The following is a 17,165-nucleotide window of genomic DNA, read 5'->3' as shown; positions in this document are numbered from 1 at the left end:
ACACAATCAGCCTCAAAATAAGTATTTTGTATAGGGTCCAACCATAACACTAACCATTCTTATTTCTTTTTTCTTTTCCTTTTTTTTTTTTTTTTTTTTTTTTTTTTTGTGAGACTGAGTCTCGCTCTGTCACCCAGGTTGGAGTGCCGTGGGGCAATCTCGGCTCAGTGCAACCTCCACCTCCTGGGTTCAGGTGACCCTCATACCTCAGCCTCCAGAGTAGTGGGTATTACAGACATGTGCCATCACACCCAGCTAATTTTTGTATTTTTAGTAGAGACGGGGCTTCACCATGTTGGCCAAGCTGTCTCGAACTCCCGACCTCAGGTGATCTGCCCACCTCGGCCTCCCAAAGTGCTGGGATTACAGGTGTGAGCACCTGTGCCCAGCCATTCCTATTACTGAAATTTGGTAGTTCTGAGCATTTGTTTCAGATTAACATAACTTTTACTGCAGTTATCTAATATTGATACAAAAACTCAATTCTGAGAAGCACACAAATACTTAAATGACAAAATAAGGCAATTTTGAGACAGCTACATGTCTTTATTACATAAACATTATAATATTTCTCATAGGAGTTGGTCTTCAATTTGCCTGTTGCTTTCGCAGAATGTCAAATATCTATAGAAAATGTCTAATTATTTATGAAACAAACATTCCCCTGTCCCCGCCTCCCAAAAAACCTCATTGCCTACAATTCCCAACCAGATTCCTGAGAAAAATAATAGGATTTGTTTATTTTATAGCATCATACATAAATTTTCTTTCAAGATATAAAAAAGGACAGACTTCTAAAACATTAATCTCCTTTTGTTTACAAAGTTCTATAAAAATACATTAAGTATGTTCAAATGTTTGTTCTTTCACTTTATATTCCAGTTTACCAGAAACAAAAAATGGTGGTACATAAAAGATATGTGAACCACATTAATCTTGCAGTAATACAATGTCAACATCATCATGAACACCTTGCAGAAGCAGCTCTCCTGAATACGTTACAATCTTCCTTCGTTTTGCAGCTTTGAGAGTTCCTACCAATGCTTCAAAGAGGTTGGCACATTTATCGTCTCGGAAGAGGACCCCAAATTTCACGCTTAACTTTCCATCAGCATCTAATTTGAGAAAATACATTGTTAGCAAATGTAAAGTCTGTGTCTTACCGTCAAGTATGGCAGATTTACAAAATCTTTAATACATTTCTAACTATGGGCTATCCAAGATTACAATTTAACATTTAACAGTCATAAATTCAACATATTCTCTTCCCAGATCCAAAAAGTAATGGAATAAATACATGTTATACGCCTCTTAGCCTTAGGATTATCCAAAGACTGAGAACCAAGAAACATTCACAAAAGTTGAATGTGCTACAGTGCTAATATTGCAGATAAATTTCCCGCTTTTTATTTGTTAATTGTTATGTGAGTTTTTGAATCAATAAAGACTACAAATAAAACAGAAAACCAGGATCAAGAGCAGTGTTTCTCTAAGTGTGTTCTGAACACTCGGAATCCCCAGGGTGGGAGTGGGGGCTCCTCAAAAATGCATTATCATCAGCCATTTATCAGGACCACTGAATCTGAATTCCTGATAGTAGACTCAGAAATCTGTATTTCATATGAGCCCTAGATTATCTTATTTGGAGGCCAGTTTTGAACATAGACATCGAAAGTTAAGATAGACCAAAAGTGGATCTGCTGTTAAAAATCAATAACCTGAAAACCTGGAGACGAGAGTAATCTGGGAGACGCCTCCCTATCCTTGGGTGATTCCTTTGATCACCTGACTGAATCCCTGACCTCTTCCTAGCCCTCTACTGCAGGTTCTTCCCTTCCAAAGCTACCCCCACGGTCAAGAGGATGGCCCTCACAGTGAGGAGAGGACCATTTCTTGACCCAAGGTTCTTGAGTGCCCACGCTCCCTGGCGAGAACTGCTGACTGGCTGCTTGGCAAACTCCTACCGTAAGCACAGCACTGTGTTACACGCTAGAGACAGATATAAGGAAGGAGAGAATTGCTTTCGAACTTTCAAAGCAATGACTCTGAGTCCCATGAAGAAATAAGAAATATACACATAACAAGTTAAAGCAACAATACAAAGCAGTACGTGATTGGATGCCAAATGAGAAGCCAAGAAAATAAATCCCGGCTGAGTGCAGTGGCTCATGCCTGTAATCCCAGCACTTTAGGAAGCCAAGGTAGGAGAATACCTGGAGCCCAGAAGTTTGACACCAACCTGAGCAACATACTGAGACCATCTCTCTCCTAAAAAAATAAACTAAAAATAGCTGGGTGTGGTGGAGTGCACCTGTGATCCCAGCTACTCAGGAGGCTGAAGCAGACGGCTGTTTGAGCCCAGGAGTTCGAGGCTGCAGTGAGCCATGACCGTGCTAGTGCACTCCAGCCTGGGCAACAGAGTGAGACTCTGTCTCAATAAAAAAAGAAGAAAAAAAGAAAATATATTTTACAGTTTAGAGGAGGGCAAGATGTCTTTGGGCAAGAATGGTAAGGAAGACTTCAGGGAGGAGGCAGTACCTCTTCCGGACTTGAAAGGAGACAATAACCTGGAGCTTTTTTTTCTTCAGCTTCATTGTGATGATATGCTCTGAGCTTTTCAAAAACCTAACAGTCCTCAGTGGAAATCTCTGCCACCTACTAGTCGTTTGGCCTTGGGCAACTTGTTTAAAGCTCCCTAAGCCTTGGCTTCCTCCTGTGTAAAATGGGGGCCTGAACATCTTTTCTCGGTGCTGCCAGGAGACACAGTTCGAAAGCACTCGGCACACTGCCTGGCACACACTGAGCAGACCATCAGCGACCAGGGGCTCTGCTGTGACTGACACAAATAGGGATAGTGTGCCAAGCCACAGGCAAGGCTAAAAACAAGTAAGGTGGCTGGGGGAACAGTGACCAGCGTTGAGTAGTTTACTCACCTGAAGTAGATCACCTAAGATGAGAAGGAGGATGAAAGATGTTCTAAAGGGAAAACAGGGAATCTGACCATGGTTGGCCTGGAAAGCAAAGATGCACCTCTTTGATTTTTCAACTTCTACCTGCATGACACTCTGTGTGCAACAGGAACCTGTCACTGACTACAGATAGAAATGGAGCTGCTGGTAACCTCAGGCAAGTCCTCCAAGCTCTCTGAACTTCAGGTATCCATCAAATGAGGGTAAAAATACCTCTCACAGGGCTGTTGCAAGGATTAACAGACATAATAAAGAAAAAGTCTTTTCTAGAGTGCCCAGCATACAGTAAATTCTCAACTTTGGTTAAAATTTTTAAAGGCACCAAAGACAGAAACCTTGGTGTAATCTTGGAGTTCTCATGCCCCCCTCATCCCTCAATCTGACAAATGTTTGGGTGATTCCACCTTCTTTGTGTCTTCTGTGACTACTGCCTCTCCTCTCCAATGACAGTTAATTCCTTGGTTCAGATCCTAAGTGTTTCTCACTTGCGTCACTGCAAGCTGCTGAGAACTCCATACCAGCCTCCTTTTCTGCATTTTTGCTCCTCAATACATCCTCCACATGGGTGCAGAAGAAACAATGTGGAAGAAATTTTATGAGATGCAAAGCTCATTGTTACTCTTCTACTTTAATCCCTCTTTCTTTCTTTTTTCTTTTTTTGAGACAGGGTGTTGATCTGTTGCCCAGGCTGGAGGGCAGTTCTGTGATCATAGCTCACTGCAACCTCGAACTCCTGGACTCAAGAGATCCTCTTGAGCCTTCCAAGCCTCCCACGTAGCTGGGACTGTAGGCATGCGCCACCACACCTAATTTATTTTTATTTTTAATAGAGACGAGGTCTCGAACTCCTGGGCTCAAGCATTCCTCCTGCCTTGGCCTCCCAAAGTGCTGGGATTACAGGTGTGAGCCACCTCATCAAGCCTACTTTAATATTTCAATGGCTCCCTATGACCTTCTAAATAAAGAGAAGTCCATGGCCTCGAAGAAGAGGCACTTCATCCTCTGGCCTTGCATCCATCGCTTGCCTGGCCTTCTGCCATATCACTGCATGTACCTTCTGATTCAGTCACAATGACCTGCTTGCTGTGCCTAAGATGATATGACAGATCCTGCCTTTGTAACAGTGCCCATGTTCAGTCATCTGCCCAGAAACCCAGAAACTTTTTCCTAGCTAAATTATTTTTCTTCAGGAATGAATTCAAATGCTACCTTTTCTAGAAGTCCTTCATGATCCCTTCAGTTGAGTGAATAGCTCTTCTTATAAAACTGAGTATATATCTATCAAAGTGTTCACCATCATTTATAGTATTAATAGCTAACATGTATTGACTACTTGCTATGATCCGGAACTGTTCGATGCATTTTACAGTCATTAAAATTCACTTAATCTGTATTTCATGGAAGATAAGACACAATTGATTGCAAGAAGCATCATTATTTTATATTACAATTAAACTGCCAATTTAACCATAGCATGCCAGGTACTATAAGATGCATTTTTATTTGAGAGATTTTTTTTTTTTTTTTCTTTTGAGTTTCCTTCTTGTTGCCCAGACTGGAGTGCAATGGTGTGGTCTTGGCTCACTGCAACCTCTGCCTCCCAGGTTCAAGGGATTCTCCTGACTCAGCCTCCCAAGTAGCTGGGATTACAAGCACCCGCCACCACGCCCAGCTGATTTTCATATTTTTAGTAGAGACAGGGTTTCACCATGTTAGCCAAGCTGGTCTCGAGCTCCTGACCTCAGGCAATCTGCCTGCCTTGGCCTCCCAAAGCGCTGGGATTATAGGCGTGAGCCACCGCACCCGGCCTATTTTAGAGATTCTTTTAATGTGAAGAAATGTGTCCTTGAAGTAGAGTATTACTGTTTTACAAACAAGGAAAACAAGGCACAGAAAAGTTTAGTAAAGTAGCCAAGGTCACAGAGCAAGTATGTAGAGGAGCTGGGATTCATTTCCACAGAGTCCAACTTACAGCACATATTAATTACTTCCCTCTAGGTACTTCTAGTTTGCCTGTTTTTCAGCTACCTAAAGAGAACCTCAAAGATGGAGATGGAATTTTGTTTATTTTTACATCTCCAGCACTTGAGCACAAAGGGGACACTAAAAAAAATATTTGTTGAATGGAAGAATTTAAATATCCAAGTGCTCTCTCCCCATTTAATCTTTTTCACTATATGAAAAATGAGACTTTAAAGAATTTGACTTTGAATGAAAAGATAAAACTAAATTCATCAGTTTTCATCTTGAGCTCATAATATGTAGACTAAAGCAAAATCATTCCAGATACAACTTAAATAATTAACCATAACACATTCAAAGATTACACATATCTACATATGCTTTCAAACTCAATAAGTCATCTTTTGCCAGGGATGAGAAAGTCAAGGTATCCTGATGAAGCTGCAAAATTAAAAGTATTTCCATGCTTACAGAAGTTATGATAATTATCTTAAGTCTTCTAACGTGAAAGCTGCTAATTTTGAAGTGGAATTTCAGTTTGCCTTACCAGAATAATGACTAGTACTGTAAAGGTTAGAATTTAAAAACTAATTGAATATGGGCCGGGCGCGGTGGCTCAAGCCTGTAATTCCAGCACTTTGGGAGGCCGAGACGGGCGGATCACGAGGTCAGGAGATTGAGACCATCCTGGCTAACATGGTGAAACCCCGTCTCTACTAAAAAAAAATACAAAAAACTAGCCAGGCGAGGTGGCGGGCGCCTATAGTCCCAGCTACTCGGGGGACTGAGGCAGGAGAATGGTGTGAACCCGGGAGGCGGAGCTTGCAGTGAGCTGAGATCCGGCCACTGCACTCCAGACTCCGTCTCGGAAAAAAAAAAAAAAAAAGAAAGAAAAAACTAATTGAATATGACCAATAAACACTAGGCTGACATGGATACAGAAAAGAAAATCCTACAAATCTTTAGAAATATGCCTTTAACACCTATAACTATCCAAACAACAGTAATGCATGGCTGGGCCCAGTGGCTCACGTCTACAATCCCAGCACTTTGGAAGGCTGAGGCGGGTGGATCACACGAGGCCAGGAGTTCGAGACCAGTCTGGCCGACATGGCGAAATACTGTCTCTAGTAAAAATACAAAAATTAGCCAGGAGTGGTGGCAGATGCCTGTAATCCCAGCTACTCAGGAGGCTGAGGCAGGAGAATTGTTTGAACCCAGGAGGCAGAGGTTGCAGTGAGCCAAGATCACACCATTGCACTCCAGTCTGGGTGACAAAGCAAGACTCTGTCTCAGAAAAAAAAAAAGAAAAGAAAAAGAAAAAAACAATAATAATGCTGCCAAGAGTAAGATGACCTCACTGAGCTCAGGAAAAAAACAGGAGTGTGGGAGGAAGAACAGGAGGGGCATCACTGTGGAAAATAAGACTCATCAGGCCTCCATCAAGTGGGTGTGGTGAAATGGGTGGGAGAAAAATTGAGTTAGGGAAGATTGTTGATTTCTTTGATTAGGAAACTAAATACATCATGGCCAGACCAAGTGGCTCATGCCTGTAATCCCGATACCTTGGGAGGCTGAGGCAGACGGACCACTTGAGGCCAGAAGTTTGAGACCAGCCCGGCCAACATGGCAAAACCCCATCTCTACTGAAAATACAAAACTTAACCAGGCGTGGTGATGGACACCTGTAATACCAGCTACCAGGGAGGCTGAGGCACAAGAATCGCCTGAACCTAGGAGACAAGAGGTTGCAGTGAGCCAAGATGGTGCCACTGCACTCCAGCCCAGGCGACAGAGCGAGACTCCATCTCAAAAAAGAAACTAAATAAATTACATTTTCCAATGTCTTCTCAGTGTTCTCTTCAAACAATACATTCATTCCCATTCCAAAACCAACTCATGGATTTCCCCCTAAACTGACCTGCCCTATACTTCAAAGTCCTACCTGAGATGCAAGACTTCACTGAGTGCCCCCAACTACTACAACTTCCAATAATCTATTTTGAAGGGACCATATTGCATGTCAGCACTTCATAGTTCAGCATACCATTTTTTTTTCTGACAATTGCCTCATGAGTTTTTTATTGCTTTTCTTTTTGTTTTGAGATAGGGTCTCACTCTGTCCCATAGGATGGAGTGCAATGGCTTCAACACAGCTTACTGCAGCCTCAACGTCCTGAGCTCATGCAATCCTCCTGCCTCAGCCTCCAGTACAGCTGAGACCACAGTTGTATGCCACCATGCCTGGCTAATTTAAATTTTTCAATTTTTTTGTAGAGATGGGATCCTACTTTGTTGCCCAGGCTGGTCTTGAATTCCTGGGCTTACATGATCCTCCCACGTTGGCCTCCTGATGTGCTAGGATTACAGGCCTGAGCCATGGCAGCTGGACTATGAGATTTTATTTGTTTTCATCAACTAAGTAGTAAAATCCCTAAGGAAAAGGAACACACTTTATACCACTTGTACTACACAGTTATTAGCACATATAGATACTCAATAAGTATTAACTGATCATATGATTCAACTCACTTAGTTGTTGACTACCTTAGGACATAAGAGTCCACACCAACTTTAATATGCCTCATTTATCTTTTCTTGGTACATTTCAGTAATGATGACTTGGGTTTGATATAGAAATAGAGTGACTAAGACAAAAAAAGAGGGAGTAATAGGAAGAATAAAGGCCCCAGAAGATATGCATGTCCAATCCTTAGAATCTGTATGTTACCTCACATGGCAAAAGGGACTTTTCAGATGCAATTCAATTAAGGACCCCACGACAAGGAGGAATCCTGGATTACCTGGGTGAGCCCAGTGTAATCCAAAAAGTCCTTAAAACAGAAGAGGGAGGCAGGCCATGCATGGTGGCTCACACCTGTAATCCCAGCACTTTGGGAGGCCAAGGCAGGTGGATCACTTAAGGCCAGGAGTTCAAGACCAGCCTGGCCAACATGGTGAAACCCCATCTCTTTTATGTTTGCTTGTTTGTTTGTTTGTTTTGTGAGATGGAGTCTTGCCCCACTGCCCAGACTGGAGTGCAGTGGCGCAATCTTGGCACAACCTCCGCCTCCCGGGTTCAAGAGATTCTCCTGCCTCAACCTCCCTAGTAGCTGGGATTATAGGCACATGCCACCACGCCCGGCTAATTTTTTTTTTTTTTTTTTAAATCTTTAGTAGAGACAGGGTTTCACCATGTTGGCCAGGCTGGCCTCGAACTCTTGACCTCGTGATCCAACTGCCTCGGCTTCCCAAAGTGCTGGGATAACAAGCGTGAGCCACTGCGGCCGGCCAGTGAAACCCCATCTCTAATAAAAATACAAGAAACTAGGCCGGGTGTGGTGGCTCACACCTGTAATCAAGCATTTTGGGAGGCCGAGGTGGATGGATCACCTGAGGTCAGGAGTTCAAGACCAGCCTGGCCAACATGGTGAAACCCCATCTCCACTAAAACTACAAAAATTAGCTGAGCATGATGGCAGGTGCCTATAATTCCAGCTACTCGGGAGGCTGAGGCAGGAGAATCACTTGAACCTGGGAGGCCGGAGGTTACAGTGAACCGAGATTGCACCACTGCACTCCAGCCTAAGCAACAGAGTAAGATTCTGTCTCAAACAAATAAACAAACTTAAAAAAAAAAGTGGAGGAGGTCGATGTAATGCAATGCGTGGACTCAATCAGCTCTTGCTCGCTTTAGGACAGAGAAAGGGGACCATGAGCCAAGGCCACCTCTAGAAGCTGGAAAAGGCAAGGAAACTGATTCCCTCCTGGAACCTATAGAAAGGAGTCCCCTGCCAACACCTTAATCTTACTCTAGCAAGACCCTTGTCAAACTCCTGACCTACAGAAGTTTACATCACTAAATTTGTGGCAATCTGTTACAGCAGGAACAGAAAACCATTGCAGGGGACATTTGATATTAATGGCTTAATGGAATTTTCCAAGTCTGTCCTGTTATTTCAAAGGATTTGTGATTCATGAACAGACAGTGCTTTAAGAAGAATCAAACTATAATGACACAAACCTTGAGAGCTTCTGAGGGACGTTCTAGGACGGGTTTTCACTTACATGATGTAATTTTAAAACTTCCAGTCCTATGATCCTAGTTGTTGCTGAATACGTCTATTATTCTCATTATTTTCAAAATGCTCCCCAAATTCTTGCATGTCTCATCTGAGATGTACCAAATACCTAAAGCCACAAGTATAATAGTAATTTTCATTACGACTTAGGAAGAAGACGCGAATACTACCCATTTTGCATGTCACTATCTTCAAGGAAGCTGCCTAGTTATTGCTGAAGAAAAAGATAATTTTTCTTAAACACTACCTAAAGGGTGATTTATTTTAGTTATCTTACTTAATACCTGATTATACAAAACTCAAGATTTGAGATTTGGAGAAAATAAAGACAATTTAGTATAATTTAGTATAATTTCAATGTAAGTCCCTAGTCATTTACAAGTTTGTAAAATGATGACATTTTAGATAAGATGATTTAAAAAAAGAAGTTTGTAAAATGATAGCAGAACAAAGCAGAAAACATGAATTTTAATAGTATGATAAGTAAAAATTTGAACATGATTCAATTACCAAATTTTAATGTAGTCAGATGAAAGAAGCTTGGTAATTTGCTTTCTATTGAAAAAATAATGAAATATCTCAACCATTCTCTGCATCAGAATCACAATACCCCAAAAGCCCTGTGTCTCCAGATGTCACTTTCTGGCTTTTTTTTTTTTTTTTAAATCTTTAGTAGAGACAGGGTTTCACCATGTTGGCCAGGCTGGCCTCGAACTCTTGACCTCGTGATCATCAAAAAAAGATGTTACCACCTGGGGCTGTGGGCAGAGCTGCCATATCTCTGTCCTGAACCCCTGGGTGACCCCTTCTAGGCTTCTCCAGCATGCCAGTCTCGCCTGTTCAACGTAAAGCCACGAAAAATACTCTCTCTCTGTTACATACTTACTTTTTGAACCCAAACGATGAATTTCCTCCACTAAGAGGTTAACCTCATGATCCACATTCATTGCTGCCTGGGAGGGAAAAAGGAAGTCTAAATTATCACCATTACATTCCATTAAGCACATCCAAATCCAAGGGCCCTTTGTCTTTTTCATGTCGCATTTGTCACTATTAATTTACCATGTCCCTTTTCCTAAAAATATTTGTGTGATGCATGTGGCACTGAAGTGTCCCCATTTTCCCTCTACCTTTGTAACCGCCCCCTTAGCTGCCTGCACTCCTATTCTCCACATCCGTGGGGGAGAATACAGTCATTCTCCTTGCACCCATGATTCACTCTGAGTAGGTCTTCTTCAGGGTACCCTGCTAGGCACCGAAAATACAAAAGGTGTGTAGCACAGGATCTGCCCTCAGGGATCTCACATTCTAAAGGCAAATGAGGGCCTGCAATGAAGAGCAATGTGACAAATACTCTTTGAGTGGTGGGTCCAAGGCATCTGGAAGCACAAAGGAGTAAACGGCAGGAGGCTTTCTGGAGGTCACTGGGGAGGAGTGGTCCAGCCGGACAGGTAGGGTAGGGCACTCTATACAGGAGGAAATGCATACGTAAAGCAAGGCAACAAAGGAGAAAACGCATAGCACACTTGAGGCAGGCCTAAGCTAGGGGCTGGACACCCCACAATAAACTGACACACACTCCCTGCCCTTCAGCAGCCAGTCTAGTGGGGGAGGCAGATCAATACAACAGCAATTTTAATACCATCCTGTCAATCCAGTGACATACAGGGACATCATGGCTCTCTCTGGGCAATGCCCAGTAAATCCGATTGCAGTAAATAGCTTGTGGTGAAGATCATTCATCTGCAGATAAGGAGTTCAGAATAAAACAGAAGCTGAGCCTTTCCTTGGCTCACTAAGTCCTCCAACAGCTGGGTTCTGCACACTGTTCTAGCCTCTTCCACCCCCTTGAACTCTAGGCTGTAGCCACACGGGACTTTTTAATCTCTCAAATGCCCCTTGCTCTCTCACCTCCAGCCTTCACACATACTATGGCTTCAATTCAGACTATAGCTATTCCTCTTTCCAGGGGCTAATTCACACACATCCTGCTCCAGCTTAAATAAAAGCCTTCCCTGAAACCCTGGAGAAGCAGTACTCCCTCACTGTGTTCCCATAGCACCGTGCCCCTCATTTCACCCAATTGGAATTACATTTCTGGACTTTCACTACCACAGGGTAAGCTCCCCTCTGCAGGGATCTGACTATAATGCTCACTGCTGTATCATGTCTGGCACTAAGAGTAGGGGGTAAAGAAATATTGACCTCATGAACTGAAAAGAACACGCAAAGGCATGAGAGGGATTGGAAGTACACCTGCAGGATGTCAGGAAGTATGAGCAACTGGGTAGAAGATGCATCAGTTCAGTCTGTTTTCAAATCATAATTTTTTCAAATCAAATAAGGGACCAAAACAGTGGAGTTGTGTGTATGGTTTCCTTCGGGGTGATAATTTGCAAGAAACAACTTTATCCATATGGAGTGTAACTAATTCTTGCTAGCTGTTAAAAACAAGAGTGACACCTCTGACTATATACTACCTGCTTACATGATGTTGATTGGGACACTAGATTTTCTATCTGCTAATTATTAAAAGTGCCACTACCATCTGCTCTGTTGCTTGTGTGAATATTATAATTTAAGAAGCTTAGATTGTAATAAAACGTGAAATATTCAATTAAATGCATCTTCATAAAACTTAATATGAAAACTTATAGTGTTCAAATATTGGGGACTTTGTGTTGGTGAAGTCATATCTATAACATTATATGCAATTCAAGACATAGTTTAAGAGCGATACTAAAAAGCTAAAATATACACAGAGTACACAGCCACTAAGCCTGAACACCATGCCATGAGAATAAAAGAAAAAACTATTAGTAGCAGTGTGGTGGGCAACTGTTGTTTTGTCTACCCAGCACCCATTTCCCATTCTGGCACTGGCAGTCTAAGTTTTGTTTGGATAAAGCCTTTCCCTCCTTATGCTAAACCCATGTATCCTGGGTAGAGCCTTACCCTGGGCTCCAGAAGCAGGTCAGAGCCAGAATAATTGGTTTGAGGCATGAGGTAGCTGAGCCCATCCAGAACAATTAGGTTCAGCCCTGTGATTTTGCTAGAACTATTAGTAAAACGACACTCTCCTTCCACTTGGTTCTAAGATATTAGTTTATAGTCCCTGATGTCAATGGCCACCATGTGAGAACCGCTGGCCAGGAATAAAGCTAACACAAAGAAATGTCCAGTCATACAACAATGACTGAGCCTATATAAGACCCTGGACTTTCCAACTACGTGAACCAGTATCTTTCCTCTTTTTGCTTGTGTTGGTTTGACTGAGTTTCTATTACTTGCACTCTAAAGAATCTTGACCCATAAAGTTAGCTTAGAGAAGAACTGCTGCTTTAAAAACAAAACAAAAAAAACTAAAGCTCTTTTTTATGTACTTTATGAATAGACTTTGTGTTCCTCTACTGGGTAGGATGGATAAGTGTAATAGAAAGGCAGATTTGAGAGCCATATAAAAAAGTTCTCTAGCAATTAAAATTGCCCAACAATGAATAAAGTTTGCACCCTGTTCCTAGAAACATTAATGCAGACATAGTAAGGATCTGTGAGGGATGATGAGGAAATTAGCCTGTACTGGACAGAGGGAGAATGAAAATGTCCAAAGAAATTAAGGAACTCCCCAATTCTCTGATTCTCGACCCCCTAGAAAGATGTTATCTCTTTAACACCCTTCTTCACTCCTTCCTCCCAACACCAGCAACACACTTCAGACTTAGCTCTCATTGAATAATGAGAATCAAAGGGGAAATCCATCTATTATATATAGCATGCATACCTGCATTATATTAAGCAAATGTACGTTTATCCAGTTTTAAGCATGGAAGGTAACCAGCGTTTCTTTATACTTAATTACACATCAGGCTCCTTATCTGCGTTAATTCATGTAGTTCTAAGAACCTTACAAGGCATTTATTTATCCCCATTTGAAGGATAACGAAACAGGGGTTAATGCCCCACAACTAAATGCTGTTTCTACCACACGGTGGTGGCTCTTCTTTCCCCCTTCCTCTTCCTCTTTTGCCATTATGCAAATACACTAAATATAAGAGTGAGTGGGATTTACATGAAATGTGACATGCTGAGCTCTTACCAAGGCAGAATACTTACAAAGCAAGAAAGGCTCCCTGCCCAGACCACTATAAATAGGAAAATAACAGGTTTAGAAACAATTGCTAGCATACTTAACTTGACATGTTTTATTTATTTATTATTTAGGAAGGAGAGGGACAAAGGGGGAAAAATACCTATTGTGACACAATCCTTGAAAGACCCATGGCCTTTTATAATAAGGACAGAATCCCAGGACTGCAGTGAGCAAGATGCAGAACAATGAAGGGGGTGGAGGGATGAAGAGAGGTTGATGGATATAAATACACAGAAGAAATAAGACCCGATGTTGTATTGATCAGTGGGGTGACCATAGTTCACATTAATGGATTGTACACTTCCAAATGGCTAAAAGCAAATACGTTGAATGTTCCTAGCATAAAGAGAGAAACATTTAAGGTGATGGATATCCCAATTACCCTGATTTGGTTATATGAACGTAACACATTCTCACGAGTACCGTGAAACTATCTCTAAGGGAAAAAAAAAAAAAAAAGAACAATAAGGAGAGGTGAGAAGCAGAGCAAGTCTAAGGGGAAGAGCTTAATGGTGAGCGGCTGGACCAGAAGACAGGAAAATGCTCCAGGGAAGGCGAGGCAGATGCCGGCCAGGCACTCTAATTGTCGTCGCAGACTCGATTTAGGCTTTGTGCGTGGGAAACACAAAGGAAGCGTAAAGTCGGTGGACTGGGCAGAACCCGAAACCCACCATCAATACACACTTTAGAATATATTTCAGGACCCTCAGGGCATTGTTATTTTTCAAAAGTTTGGAGGCAATGCATGGAGATTTTCTAATATCCAAGGAAATATAGCCTACTGGAGTACGTATGTCTGGAACCAGGAACCAACTTTACACACTCGGGCTGGGCACGTTTTCTCAGCCCTCCTTCGTAATCGCGGACAAGCAGCTGGTGCGGGTCAAAGGATGACTGGGCTCCTTCCTCCCTCCGGTCTGGGGCGCGCTCACTCCATATTTGGCCATCCTGCTCCCAGTTTGGGGTTCTGCCTGGTAGAGGTCCCTTAACCCCGTGCCCTGCAGCCCATCATCACACGGTCAGCGCCGGCACCGGTGCAGGGCTGGGGAGCGCCGGGCTGGGCCCCCAGTTGCTGGGCGGCACCGCTGGCGCCAGGGAAGGGCCGCGTCCCGGAAGCCTTTGTCTCCGCAGCTCCCGGCGCGGCGCCCCGGGTCCGTCTCCCCAGTGGCCCGGGCATCCCGAAGCGCCGAAAGAGCGAGCGCCCAAACCGGGAGAGGAAAACGGACCCTGCCCCGGGCTCCAAGAGCCCCTGGTGTCCCCTCACGACTCTGCACCCCCTGACCTGGAGCGCACAGAGCCGCACCCACCTCCGGCGCTGCAGAGTCCACTGCCCTGAGGCCACCACGTTCCTTGGGGCAGTCTCTCCCCTTGCCCCCAGCCCTTCCCCACCCAGCTCTGCAGAACTGGCTCCTGAACCACCACCAAGTGCAAAGCCGACACGTCGCACCGCGGTAAAAATCGTTACATTTCTGCCGGCTTCCCAGTCCGCCCCCGGCCGGCGAAACGTCACGTGAGCCGAGTGCGGAAGTCAGCCCTAGAGGTGGGGGCGTGAGCGGCGCGCGCCCCCCGGGACCTCAGCCCTCGAGGTCTCAGCCCAGCCGGTCGCAGCCTCCGCGCGCCCTGGGCCCCTTCCTGGCCCCCTCCCGACCCCCTCCCGACCCGACTCTCACCGCAGCCCGCAGTGCCCGGCGGCGCACCCCGGACACCCGGTCCATCCCTGCTACCTAAGCCACATCTGCCCGGGCGCTCACGTACCTCTCTGCCCGGTTTTCCTTCCCGCGGAAGAACTGGCGCCGCGTGGGTCCGGACCCGGTTACCTTCTTCAGTGCACTGGGGAGGGTGAGGCCAAGAAAGGAAGTGGCTGAGGCAAAGAGAAAGACGGCTGTGGAGGAGGAGGAGCAGGGTAGGGGGAAAAGTAAGTGTTTCTGCGCTCAAGAAAGGGGCCGCCCACACTCCCAGGGACAAGCCTATGAGGAGGAAACTCAGGGGAGGAGACGTCCAAGAAAGGAGCTGACTCCAGACAGGTGGAGCGCCCTGGGCTCCTAGGAAAACGGGTCCGGAGCCTCGATTACCCCACTTTTCCACCGTGCTACTCAGAGCCAAGGATCCCAGGATCTGCAGCTGATCCTGGGCGTCGATTTCCTGCAGAATTTCTCTCCCAACGTAAGAAACAAAGCGCCCCCGAATTGCTGAAGGCAGCTAGAAAGAATGTGGCATTCATGGGTTCCGGACGCCGGGGGCCTCCAGAAAACTACGACTCGTGACTTGAAAATGGCTTAATTCGCAAAACAAAATGCAATCTTGAAAGCCAATTTGTTAGACTGCAAAGAAATTTGACTTGGACATAGGTAGTTGTTGACCCTGGATCAGTATCGGTTTCTTCCCTTGTTCATTCATTATTTCCTACATTTAACTTCATAATTCAATTTATTCAGACTCCCTTTGTTTTAGTCACTGTTATTTTAATATATGCGTGTGTGAGAGACAGATGCTTACCCTACCCAGAGTCCCTTTGGAAAGGAAACAGTTACCCAAACTATTTCTAGAGCAGGGTTTGCACAAATAACTACAAAAAACGTTCCTTACTCCTCCCCACGCCCAGCCCAGCTAGTTGAAATCAAGAGGGATCACGTGACCCAGGAGCGCACAATCCATGAGGTATTCATCATCCTGTGAGGTGGCCTGGAACAAACAGTTCTCATCAAACACGGACTCTGATAATTAGTAAGCAGATCAGACTCTCCCTTGGAAATGGAAAGTGGAGAATGCAGAGACGGAGCTATCTGATGTAATAGAAAGGTTGGAACTAAGAGAGGGTAAGGCAGAAGGGGCCAAAATGGGCTTCGGGATGCAAAACATTTGAGTAAGCAGAAACCAGGAGAATGTAGCAGCAGGTTGGGTGGAGGCACAAGTGGTAGAAACCAGTCAAAGACAAGCTGAGACCAAGTGATGGAAGAAGAGCAACGAAGACCTGCTTCCCAGGGGCATGTGAGTGTCCAGTTCCCTGGGGCTGCACTGGATCCATCCACTTCCCATGCTTCATTCTAGTCTTTACAGTGAACACCTGTCTCTTGGGTGTGACTGAATGAGGCTCTGTTCTGTAATCTTCAACAAAGGTCTGAGTCTTCTAAGTGTCTCATGGCAGATAAAGTTTAAGGTGACTCCTAGATCTTTTAAGACCTATTTTTTTCTTTTACTTGTTTTATATTGTTACCAAAAGGATTGAGGCCTATTTTTTTCTCACCAAAAGAAAGCCAAGAAGTTATAGTTTATATCTTTCACAGTTGACATAAGGCAAAAAATTATAATTCAAGAAAAATATATTTAGCAATTATCCAAACAGGACCTTGCTACTTTGGCCTGTGACAGGGATCACAATTCATCAGTCAGATAATATCCAATGAAAGGAATAATGAGTCTGGAGTGTACCACTTATGTTATGATTAAGCAATTAGGATTGTGCTAATTGCCAACCAAAGAAAAAGAAATAGATTACTTTCCCTAAAGAAGTAAACATCCTTGTTGGTATAAAAATAAACTCACCCAAAAAAATACTTGGTTTACACATATGCTAAACTAAGTATAACACAAACTTTACGTTAATCTATAAGGAATTACAATGTAAGAAAGTTGTTTTGTCGGCTGGGCGCGGTGGCTCATGCCTGTAATCCCAACACTTTGGGAGGCCAAGGTGGGCGGATCACCTGAGGTCAGGAGTTCGAGACCAGCCTGCCCAACATGGTGAAACCCCATCTCTACTAAAAATACAAAAATTAGCTGAGTATGGTGGCATGTGCTTGTAATCCCAACTACTCTGGAGGCTGAGGGAGGAGAATCACTAGAACCCGGGAGGCGAAGGTTGCAGTGACCCAAAATCGTGCGACTGCACTCCAGCTTGGGCAACAGAGTGAGACTGCATCTCAAAAAAAAAAAAAAAAAGAAAAGAAAAGAAAAAAAAAAAACGAAAAAAGAAAGCCGTTTTGATAAAAGAAATATTTAAAA

The 17,165-nt window shown here is 43.9% G+C and overlaps 1 protein-coding gene across 1 annotated transcript; it reads right to left on the bottom strand.

Annotated features, from left to right (window-relative positions):
- Nucleotides 1-525: 525 nt before the first annotated feature.
- LOC105465719 (ABRA C-terminal like) lies at nt 526-15,049 on the bottom strand. The gene is made up of 3 exons (XM_011714306.3): nt 14,919-15,049; nt 9,900-9,966; nt 526-1,115 (listed from the first exon to the last, which is right to left on the bottom strand). Exons 2-3 carry the CDS (start codon nt 9,958-9,960, stop codon nt 931-933), a joined length of 246 nt encoding a protein of 81 aa, XP_011712608.1. The 5' UTR covers nt 9,961-9,966; nt 14,919-15,049; the 3' UTR covers nt 526-930.
- Between the last annotated feature and the right edge of the window lie 2,116 nt (nt 15,050-17,165).

Source organism: Macaca nemestrina, chromosome 5, assembly GCF_043159975.1.
Source record: "Macaca nemestrina isolate mMacNem1 chromosome 5, mMacNem.hap1, whole genome shotgun sequence".
Taxonomy (NCBI): domain Eukaryota; kingdom Metazoa; phylum Chordata; class Mammalia; order Primates; family Cercopithecidae; genus Macaca; species Macaca nemestrina.
This window is presented reverse-complemented; position numbering and strand designations above follow the sequence as displayed.

Excerpts from the sequence above, each read along its gene's own strand:
- LOC105465719 (XM_011714306.3), bottom strand. The coding sequence starts at position 9,960 with ATGAATGTGGATCATGAGGTTAACCTCTTAGTGGAGGAAATTCATCGT. Across the intron at positions 1,116-9,899 it reads TCATCGTTTGGGTTCAAAAA|ATGCTGATGGAAAGTTAAGC; the intron begins GTAAGTATGTAA and ends TTCTCAAATTAG.